The 12,131-nt window shown below is 32.6% G+C and overlaps 1 protein-coding gene across 3 annotated transcripts in view; it reads left to right on the top strand.

Annotated features, from left to right (window-relative positions):
- Window positions 1-11,339, top strand: part of LOC134707700 (ATP-dependent RNA helicase A-like) — a 48,196-nt gene extending 36,857 nt beyond the window's left edge. For all 3 annotated transcript variants that reach the window (XM_063567695.1, XM_063567696.1, XM_063567697.1), the window contains 5 exons: window positions 1,610-1,708; window positions 2,704-2,871; window positions 3,530-3,645; window positions 4,151-4,351; window positions 10,375-11,339. In XM_063567695.1, the coding sequence (XP_063423765.1) occupies window positions 1,610-1,708; window positions 2,704-2,871; window positions 3,530-3,645; window positions 4,151-4,351; window positions 10,375-10,705 (915 nt within the window). In that variant the 3' untranslated portion in view covers window positions 10,706-11,339. The remainder of the gene's footprint in view (window positions 1-1,609; window positions 1,709-2,703; window positions 2,872-3,529; window positions 3,646-4,150; window positions 4,352-10,374) is intronic.
- Window positions 11,340-12,131: the final 792 nt, after the last annotated feature.

Genomic DNA, 12,131 nt, shown 5'->3' with positions numbered 1-12,131 from the left:
CTTTACTCTCGGAGTGATATGTGCTCTAAATGCGTCCCATACAAGTAATCGCCGTTTTTGATTGTTTAAACCCCACACTCTTTTCAACCAAAAGTTGATACTATCCTCATTGGCCAAAGATTTCTTTCCTGAACCACACATGTATACAACAACACCGTTTGGTATTTCATTTTTTGGAAGTGGACGAACCCCGGGTAAATGAACTAAAGGAGGCAGCTTTGTGCCATCAGCATATGCAGCTAGCGTGACTGTCAATTTTTCCTTTTCGTGTCCTGTTGATGACATACGTATCTCTCTCTCTCCACATTCTGCTAATGTGGATTTCCCTGGCATTTCAAACCATACAGGAGTTTCGTTCATATTCCCGATTTCACTCGTAGCATACCCTCGAAACCGTCTCATACGGATAACAAAGTTTAGAAATTTGTCAATGCGGTCATCAACAATTGATTTTGAGTGTTGGGCTATATGCGTTGCTCGTTGGAACCTAATTTTATGACGCCTTTTAAATTTATTAAACCACCCAAGTGATGCCTTAAACGATTGGCTTCCATTCTCCTTGTGAAGTCTCAATGCTTCAATTCGCATTGCTTTTCCTGTCACACGAATTCCCGCACTCCGTTTTTCCTTAAACCATATCATCAATTTCTGATCAATTTCCTTGTACTTAACAGGCCGCCCAGCACCCGGTAATCTGTTTTGAGTTTTTGATCCATTTTCAATTTTCAGTTTATTTTGGGACCATTCTCGCACACGTTTTCTATCAACATTGAAAAATTTTGCTGCAGCATGTTTCCCTTTTTCTTCGGCAAATTTTATAACTTTAAGTTTAAAATTAAAAGTATATTTATTTTTAGACGTTGACGGTTTTGAATCCATTATTTTGGTCTATTTCAGTAAAATTTTAAGTTTTTCAATGTCAGTATCGTTCCCGGAAAATGTATATATGCAAGGTATTTCCAGTCCGATATTAAAAAACTTGCTTCCAGTCACAGTCGCGTTGATTTTACCTCCTCTTTTTAAGAAAAAATTGAAGATTTTACTATGTTCAATCGGCACATGGCCTACACATTTTTCTTCATTTCCAATGACAAAGACGAGTTTGACGGCAAATTTATCGTTTGGATTTGCTTCCTCTTGTTCACATCTTAGTTTGTCGCCGATTGCATAACTCCAGATACTTTTGTACACATGATAACCCCTAATTGAACTGTTGAAATTATGTTCCATATCATTCGAAAATTTTAACAAATTATTAGATGAGGTCACATTCCGATAAACGCTATTTATAGATTCTGAACACAATAAGAAACACGTGAAAGTTACTATAGTCTGTTTCAACAAAATTCAGGTAAAGGTCAATGAAGTAAGGTACGAAATTCGTTTCTCTAATTAACGCCCCCCTTCGGAAATTGTCTTCGCCCCGGGGCGTTTATTAGAATAAATACGGTATGTTTCTGTAAGTAATGAAATTTACTCTGATGTAAGTCCACAATTGCAACTATTATTCTGAATTTTATAAATTACAATAAAAAGGTGAATTTGATGATGGAGGTATTATATATGATAAGATATGAACTTCCTTAATATGGCATCTTTGGTTTTTCAGAGACAGTTAGCAGATATCCTAGTGAATTCTGGATTCCCTGAAGACTCTCTGATGCCTCAAGCTTACAACTTTCATGGACCTGACAGTAATCTAGATGTGGTATGTTTAAACAAGCAGAGGTCTCAATTCTCTCATTGTTGTGAGACAAACCTAAAATTATGCAGAGCTTAACATTACATTCTTATTGAAGAATTCAGATTGAAAACATTATTCAATCCTCACTGTGATGAAATAGCATATAGGGAATTCGTCATTAATGTTGTGAATGCACGATACATAGTAAAAATGGTATTCCTTTTGGCTCATTTAATACATGAGTTCCTGCCACTTCAATACATTTTGCCTTTATATATAATGAACTGACACCATAGCATTTTTCTTTAGGGGGTGTCAATGTCTCCTACTTCTTCCTACCAGTAACCTAAGCAGAAACCAAGCATAACATGCTCTATGCCCTCGTGTATAGAAGGCAGGCAGCAGATATACTTTCTTGACAGTTAATTCATTTACAGTCGACACAAATACTTGTGACCAGTCCTTCTCCTTCTCTATTTGAAGAGACCATGGACCTTCTCAAGGTTCTATAACTCCTGCTTCTAACATATCCTTGTTATTGGTGTGGCCATCTTTTTCCTTGTGACTTACCTTATACATAATGCAAGCTGGTTGTTTAACAGTAAAGTTTGAGGCAGTATAAAACAAAATGTATACATGATCAAAGTGATGAATGAAATAAATGTTACACAAATCAAAATCCTTTATTTTTTATATGAAAATAACTTCTCTAGCCGTCCATTCTCTAAGCTAGCAGTCAATATTGTTATAAGTTCAAAATATATTGATTTTTTGAAGGAATTTATGTACATTGGCCTACAACATAGCAGCAAAGGAAAACAGCTCAAGTTCAAATTATGTCAATAGAAAACTATCTATAGTTTCTTCCACTTAACCCCATCAATATTTATAATTATCACATAGCATCCGTAAAATGTAAATGGATATATATTAAGACCAACCAGATATTGTTGATTGCTATTCAGGTATCTATAAGTTATTTACTGTAATATTTTGTCATAAACATTATCTTTTTTCAGGTTATATCTCTCCTCTGTCTTGGTTTATATCCAAATGTATGTTACCATAAGGAAAAGAGAAAGGTGTTAACAACTGAAAGTAGAGCTGCCTTAGTTCACAAGTCATCTGTTAACTGCAGTAACCAGGAGATCAAATTTCCATCTCCATTTTTTATATTTGGTGAAAAGGTAATGACAATTTGAAGTATAAGCTGTATATCAAAGCAGAAATAGTTGTCATTGTGGCAATTCAGTTTGATCATTTGTTTGTGAATCATATATAATCAGAACTATGACTGTATCTGATTGCCTTTGGACTTTTAAGGTTAACTGAGACTTAGTAGATTATGATTAAACAAAAACTGTGATTCAATATAGGTGTTTGATAAGCCTTTAATTTATTCATTTTGGTTAAGTACAAGATATCAAAAATGGGATGGTACAATAAATTTTATTGTATATTTCTGACCATTTATGTAAGAGGCTCAAACTTAGAAAAACAAAACTTTAAATGTCATTGCAAACTTAAAGGGATAGAAGCTACGAGTCTTCTGATTGGCTGAAGTTGTTTTGTTTATCAGCTCAGACATAATTTTGTCATGTGACCATGTGGTCATCAACGTTTTTTCATGGTTTACTCCGGTTTAAAATGGAATTTAAATTATAAGAAATGATCGTAATATTTTTTCTGTCTATTCGAAATAATGGTTCACACTTTAAAATAACCATCTACCCAGTTATTCAGTGTGCATCACATTTTTGATGTTATTTCTTTATAGGCAGAAAAAATATTAGTCATTCCTTAAATATATTTAAGAATTATACTTAAAAAATTTCTGAATTTTAGATACGAACAAGAGCAGTTTCTTGCAAACAGATGACAATGGTGACACCTCTTCAGCTTCTGATATTTGGCTCAAGACATGTTGCAGTTCACGATGATGGCATTGTTCTGGACAACTGGTAAATTGGACAATAACTAAATGATATAGTACAAGAAAAATTGTTCAAGGAAAGACAACTGTGGTGCATTCCAATATTTTCTATGTATCTGTAAAATATAATCCTCATTTACCTTAAGTTTTCATTGTTGTGTTCATATTCCATTTATTTATATTACCATTGCCATCAGGGACCTTGTCATAGATTTGTGTAGTTTAAGCTTGATAAATGTATTCACAACTCTTTAGGCTTGAGGTAATTTAGATCTTCTAATGATTGACAATGTATGCTGATCTCTTGATTTCTTTGAATTTTTATGTGTTTATGTTCTTGTGTCATTAATGTACAGCATGCATCGTTTATTTATATTTTTAGTATGTTAACCTTTAGTTAAGAGTTTATTTTGTGTTATATTGTTGTTGTATGATTGGAGATAATCCAAACATTTTCATTTAATATTTCTTTGAATGATGTGGTTACTGTAATTTCATTTGACAGTTAATTTTTAATTTGAATATTTTTGCAGGATTAATTTAAAAATGGACTATGATCATGCTGCTAAGATAGTAGGTTTAAGACCAGCTTTGGAAGCCATGGTTGTTAGAGCTACAACAGATCCAGAGGTTGTTAGTAGTCCAGGACACCAGGAGGAGCCACTGATGGCTGCCTTCAGAACTCTAGCAAAGGTCAATGCTGGGAGGTTCGGTATTGCACAGGATGAAAAAACGTAAGTTTAAATATAGATTCTGTTTTAAAAATCCAACAAAAACCTCTTATGTTACTCCATTTTTATCCATTTCAATTTTATTTTTAGAAAGAGAAATAAACAGCTGAGAGCGAGCACATTTTTTTGTCTTTTTATGCCTTTTCTGAATAAAAAAGATTGATTTGTAATTTGTATTATTTTTTTGGATTTTGTGCAACTTTTGTTTCATTTAAAAAATTTACAATATAGTTTCATTAAAACTTTTTTTAGTGAATTGACTTGTTAAAATACCATTGAAGTTAAAATTAATATGAAAAGTGTCTTCCTGTGTCCATAATAGTAATTGAACTAATAATAGACAAATGCTGATATCTTCAATTCAAAATATTGCCTTTCATTGTTTATTTAGCCACTGCTAAAATATGAATGCAATCTTTAACCTTAAGTACTATCAAGCATGTTTGATCAAATCTGGTGTTCACTCAATATATTTAAGAAGAAAATTCATGATACACTTCCTTTTGATTTTGACGATTTTCAAGTGTTACAGTCTTGAGTTATTGGACTGGTCAAAAACTAGACATTTTTTCATGCATCTCACCATAGCTTTAGTAAGCTTTAACAAATTCTTCAAAAATTATGAAGCTAATTAGATAGCATATATTAAATCTTCACTCAATATCCACTCCAACTGATTGTTAGATGGGTGTATCATGTGATCCATCTGTCATTTAACCACATCCTTTTAGAAGCATGCACATTATTTATACTTTGAGAAAAATTGTTGTCTTTTATTTTCACCATTATTTACAAATCATACAGTTACTAGGGACACTAGTTCTTTTTCAGATTTTCTATATCAGTTGATGCACAATAAAAACTGTCTCCTTGGAAGACAGTGTAATTGTGTCACAATAATTAATTGATTACATATTATTTATTTTTCAATCTTTAAATAGTTTTCCTGTCAAGATTGCTGATCTTCAGAAAGTTGGTTATGATCATATTCAAAAGCAGAATACAACAAATTCCAACACCAATGAAACTAGTCATATAACTAGTTTGTATCAAAATTCAGAATTCACACCAGTAGCTGATGCGCATAAGGATTTAGGTTCTAAAGACCATCAATCTGTTGGAGAGGAAAAACACATTGTGACCACTACAAATCAAGAAAACAAAACAGATGTATTTACTATAGTAACTATAAAGAGAGAACTTCAGGAAACAACATCAAACTTATGTCAGACACAAGAGAAAACATCAGCTTTTCAAACTTTGCCATCATTCCATCAATGCAAAATGGATATTGTTGGATATTTCCCAGAAGATCGAGTAGGAATAATTAGCAGTAGTCTGGAAAAAAGACCTGAAATTAATCTACAAATAGGCAGTAACACATACCCAAAGGTGAAACTAGAGGATAATAGTGATACATTAATGTCAGTGAATAAAGTATCACAATACCTGGGTGTTGATAATTGTTTGTCCCCACTTTTTTCTGACAAATTAAAATTAGATGCATCAATGCTAGAGGATATTAAAAACAAAGAATTCATCAAGGATATATCTGTAAGTGGCAATGCTAGAGAAGAAGATTCAGTTTTATGGTTTTCATCACAAGAAGAGATCGATATTGCTAAGAAGGGTTTCATCAGTGGGAAAAAAAGCTGTTTAAATGGTTCTGACATGACATTAAGCCATAGTAGTTCTGATATTGATCAAAAGACATTGAAAACTGACTTGGACAATAGAAAGCTCACGAGGCAAACAAATACTCATAAATCAAAAAGAATCACTGTCAATTCTGGCACAAGAATGTGTTTAAGGAGCTCAACAAAAAACATTTCCACAAAAACTACAGTCAAGTGGGAAAAACTTAAAAAGCCTAAAAGGGACAGGTCGCCAGAGAAATCAGAATTGTTAGAGAACGATGGAAAACTTGAAAAGTCTAAAAGGAATAGATCAACAGAGAAATCAGAAAAGAAAGACGGAGATGAAAGACTGAAAATAAAGTGGAGAATACCAAAAATAGTATTTGATCCTAAAATCTATGAAGTAAACACTGAGGAAATTGATTCTGTTATGATAGCAAAAAAGTTTAAAGTCCAAAAAGACAGACTTCTAAATAAGTTTGTAGATGATTATAGGAAAACTGAATCTAAAGCCATTCTCAGGAAGGAGTCAAAATCTTCTACAAATAATGTTTCTTGTCAAAGAGAGGAGTACTTAAAAACAACCAGCAGTTACAAACAGACAGAAAGTAGAAAAGATATTGATGATTTCCAATCCAATGAAGAGAAAGATTATGTCTCTAAGGTAGGCATGTCTGAATGTCAGAAGAAAAAAATGAATATTTACAATAGCCAGGTCACTAACTGTTTTAGAGAAGAAGTAAGCGATGGCCATAACAATGTAATACCTGTCTTTATACCCCAGCCTTATAGCTTCAGGAAACATGCATCCAGGCTTAGTCATGGAAAAAAGAACAAAGGAAAGGAGATAGAGAACTCATTCAAACAAGTGAACGTGTCAAAGACAACCTTTGAAGAGATGAAAAATTTGAATGATTCTGACGGATCAGTGTTGCCTAAGGAATCAAATAACAAACAGTCTGTGGTAGAGAAAAATACAGAGATTTGTCCAGAGCAAGTGATGATTAAAAATGAACCACAAGATACAAATGCTATTTCATACTCACTACTGGATTACCAAATGAATCATTCAAAAACTGAAGAAAGAAGTCAGAAAGACAGTTTAAATTTCAATGCTAATGATAATATCAAAATCTGGACTGCAATTGATGATTTAGGAGGTGGTGTTCAGGTGAAAGTAGAGACTGGAAATACAATTAGAAATATTGAAAGTAGAGAGAAACAGTTGGAAGTCTCTCAGGAAACAGATAGAAATTATGACAGCCATGAAACAGGATGGTTTCATCCAGAAATGGAAATCAATCCCTTGAATAAATGGCATGATACAGAGATGGGACTAAATCCTGTGACAAATTGGCATGATACAGAAATGGGAATCAATCATGTGACAAATTCACATGATACAGAAATGGGAATCAATTGTATGACGAATTCGCATAATATAGAAATGGAAATAAGTGGGACAAATTGGCATGGTAAAGAAATAGGAAAAAAACCTTTGACAAATTTGCAGGATACAGAAATGGGAATCAAACCTATGGCAAATTGGCAGGACAGGGAAATGGGAAACAATCCTGTGACAGGCTGGCATAATACAGAAATGGGAACCATTCAGGAGTCAGACTTGCATAATACAGAAATGGGAATCAATCCTGTGACAGATTGGCATAATACAGAAATGAGAAACAATCCTGTGACAGATTGGCATGATACAGAAATGAGAACCAGTCAGGAGTCAGACTGGCAGGATACAGAAATAGGAATTAAACCTGTGACAGATTGTCATAATATAAAAAAAGGAATCAAACCTGTGACAAATTGGCAGGATACAAAAACGGGAGTCACACTTGTGACAAAATGGCAGGATACAAAAAAAAGAATTAAACCTTTGACAAATTGGCAGGATACAAAAATGGGAGTCAGACCTGTGACAAATTGGCAGGATACAGAAAAACAAATGAATTCTGTGACAAATTGGCATAACTCAAAAATAGGAAACAAACCTATGACAGATTGGCAAAATACAGAAATAGGATTCAAACCTGAAACAAATTGGCAAAATACTGAAAGGGGATTCAAAGATGGGATGAATTGGCAAAATACTGAAAGAGGATTCAAACCTGAAACAAATTGGCAAAATACTGAAAGAGGGTTTGAAGATGGGACAAATTGGCAAAATACTGAAAGAGGATTTGAAGATGAAACAAATTGGCAAAATACTGAAAGAGGATTCAAACCTGAAACAAATTGGCAAAATACTGAAAGAGGATTCGAAGATGGGACAAATTGGCAAAATACTGAAAGAGGATTCAGAGATGGGACAAATTGGCAAAATACTGAAAGAGGATTCAAACCTGAAACAAATTGGCAAAATACTGAAAGAGGATACAAAGATGTGACAAATTGGCAAAATACAGAAATAGGAATCAATGGTGTTAAAATTGAAACACAGGATGATATCACCAGTGATAATACTGAAAGATACACTGGTTGTTACTTGTATGAGGCAGAATTAATAAGAAATGATTCAGAACAGAATTATGGAAGGAATGACATTGATAAAACAGACGAAGTGAAAGAGGAGACAATAGGACAAAATAAAAAGTTGGGATTCAGAAATATGAAGATTGAAATGGAGGATGAAATCAATAATGAGCATAGAGGACGATATTACAAGACTGGATTATTAAAAAATGAATCTGAACAAACCCAGGAACAGTATCTGTAAGCTGGAAGTTTGTTTTGTATTGGAACAGTTTTTGTTTTGTTAAAGTGGAACCTGTTTAAACCAAATGTTTAAAGATCCATCACATCAGTATATTTGAAAAATATTGATTTGAATTCAGAAATTAATTTGATTATGCAATTTATGCAATTTTTTTTTAATTTCAAATTCATATTATACATTGAAACATTTAAAGCATATATTTATGATTTTCAGATGAAAACAAATTGCATGTTATAGTCAGACAGTTTGGTTTAAACAGGATTTATGGTTTCAGATCCTTTTTTAATCCTTCTTACCCTCCCCATATTTAAAGTTATAGTAGTTAATTAGTAGAAATGTTTTGTTGTTCAGTAATTATTTAATGTTCAAATGTTCTAAAATAAATTTGTGTTGAATAAACCTATAAAACCTGTTTAACCATCTCATTTTAACTTGTTTGATATGTCTATTGTATTCTATTGTTCCATGATGAAATTGACATTGCACAGAAGAAAGCTGTGTTACTATATTTAGGAAATAAACACAACTAGTTGTAGTATATTATTTCTTTTTAATATGCATCCAAATAAGAATAAAAATTCTTTTGTCTTTTGTTTTATTTCAATTTTTAATACAATAAAATCGGCAGTGCATTTGCAAATAAGTTCAAATACATGTGGATTTATGTGGGAGGTATATTGTAACATCCATTATTTTCAATATTTCTGAGTCTGCGCTAAGTATAGATATATTGAGAATTTTCACACAGTGTTGTTTACAAAGCGAAAGAAGCACGTCATATTAGAATTAGTATTAAATTTATATTAAGATCCATTTTGTTACATCTTTTGATCAATTTTATTTGGCAATCGCTAATGGCAGTCAGCAGGGTTAAAGAACATCAGTTGTTTGACCTGTTAGTCAAATGCGTTTTGTTTAAATATACTTTTTCACTGACTTGGTCTTATGGAAAATGTTTTTTGTGCTGTATTTAGACCGTTCTACAAGGAAACTTGTTTTTACATGCACATGTATAAAAATTGTGGTTTTTATCCAACGCAGTCATAGGTTTGAACATAGTTTTCAATTTAGACTTGTTAAGTTATATATATAAGAAGTAACTTTGTACTTTAAATCAAGCAAATTTAAGAATTGAATTAAATTAAATATTAAATGCCATTTACAGTGAAATATATATTTTTGTTATTTTAAGGATGTACTTAGGTGATCTTATGTGAAATTAAATAAATCAAGAATTTACCGTTGATCATGTTGATACTATAAGCTGGAAGAGTATAAGTTAAGGATCAAAATAAGCTTAAAATATTGATAGGTTATGGAGCGTTTGATTTATAAAATATGGCGGGAAAAGGCTGACTCAGACTTTTACCTTATATTTGCATTGGTATTATTCAAGTATCAAATCAAAAGAAAGAAAATGAAGAATCTGCTTAAATTTTGTCAAATGACCTTTTATGAGCTATTAAGTCTTACATTAAAAAATGAATAGGTGTTATGTGGCAAAATATTGTACCTTGTATTGTATGGAAAAACACCAAGGAGTCCGAACATCTGACACAAATTCCCAAACCTCACCTAAGTACATCCTTAAGGATGATGTTTGCTTTTAATGTAAAAATGGAGTCTGAAGTATTATTTTAAATCAAAATCTAATTTTTCAGAGCTAAAGGATTTGGTGGACCACACAAAAGAGGACGATTTGGAGGCGGTGGGTTCAGTGGTGGCGGTGGTGGACGAGGATTTGGTGGTAGGGGAAGTTATGGAGGATCAAGAGGAAATTTTGGAGGTGGTGGGTATGGAGGACGTGGATTCAGTGGGGGAGGAAGAGGAAATTTTGGTGGAGGGGGCTTTGGAAGAGGTGGAGGAGGAGGAGGAGGAGGAGGAGGATTCAGTAGAGGTGGTCAATCAAGTGGCTTTGGAAGAGGACGTGGAGGTTATGGACAATCTGGTGGATTTGGTGGGGGAAACTTTAGAGGACGGGGGGGATATTAATTCTAATATGTGAAATGTTTTCTGTACATAATCATAACAGTCGTTGTTTAAGACATTTTTAAGACAAGTATGATAAGTTTCCTGTTAAATGTTAATGATTTTTTAAATATTGTTTTTGTTATTTTACCAAAGCCAGTGTTCTGTCTTCTACTAATCGTTACATTTCATTTTTGTAATTGTTGTGTTACATGTACAATTTCATTATAATAATGATTGTTTAAATCTTGGAGTACATTTACCTGTAACTAAAGTCCAAATAATCTTATAAATAGACATTTTTTTTTTTAAATACATTTAGGTATGTTGATGTGTAACCATAAAGTAAATAGATGTATGCTTTCATTCAGCTATGAAAATCGTTTTATCATTGCATTATAAATTCAAAACTATCAAGTTCATATTATTTTAATATTGTTTGATGAAAACTTATTTTCATCCTTTTTGCAATTTGTAGTTTATAAGTAATAGAAGTTGTACAAAAGTACAAGTTTTCAAGTTTAAAACAAAAGTCTTGCATCATTACAGCTATAGGATCTAGAAATTACCATAATCATGTGTTTTTGTGTTAGAATGGCCATTTTATTGAAAATATTGATGAATATTTATGTGTCTAAATAAATATAAATATACAGTTGTTTTCAGAGTCATATCTCATTTATTAAAGACTTTAAAAGATGTCACTCTATTTTTGAGTTGATTTTAAGTGTATCATTATATTCATTTCATGGAAAAGGTGGATCTGGAAATTAATATGTCACAGATTTTGTCTTGCTTGACGAAGCCAAAAAGTGAGACATAGTTATGCTGTTTCCGGCTGTGACGTCGGTGTCCAACAACGTATTTGTTTGTGATTAGGTCTAGTTTGTGGGAACCATAAGTGGTAGGTCAATCATATATGGTATGTAGTTGCATTAGAATTGGTAAATCTCATTTCCATAGAGATTATTTGGCCCTTCCCACTCAGTCATGGTATATTGAATGAGAAACTTTTGCTTATTTTACATGCAGAAGTTCGTGATTAGGTCAGTTTATGGGAAACCACTAGTGGTAGCTCAAGGATATTTGGTATGCAGTTGTATAAGCATTCATCATATCTCATTACGATAAAGATTGTTTGAGTCTGCCCCTGTAATCATGGTTTATTTACTTTGACAACTTTGCTTAGTTAACATGTATTAGTTTGTGATTAGGTCAGTTCAAGGGGAACCATTAGTGGTAGGCCAAAGTTAATTGGTATTCAGTTGTATAAGCTTTAGCACATCTCATTTCCATGCAGAATATTTGGTCTTGTCCCTCAGTCATGGTCTATTGATTTTGAAACTTTTGCTTAGTTAACATGTATTAGTTTGTTATGTATAGATCACTGCAAATGCTTATTTTTTTGAAAAGGGTTTTAAACTTTCTATGTAAATAACATTGATTTGTA

Source organism: Mytilus trossulus, chromosome 2 (genome assembly GCF_036588685.1).
Source record: "Mytilus trossulus isolate FHL-02 chromosome 2, PNRI_Mtr1.1.1.hap1, whole genome shotgun sequence".
NCBI classification, from domain to species: domain Eukaryota; kingdom Metazoa; phylum Mollusca; class Bivalvia; order Mytilida; family Mytilidae; genus Mytilus; species Mytilus trossulus.
This window is presented reverse-complemented; position numbering and strand designations above follow the sequence as displayed.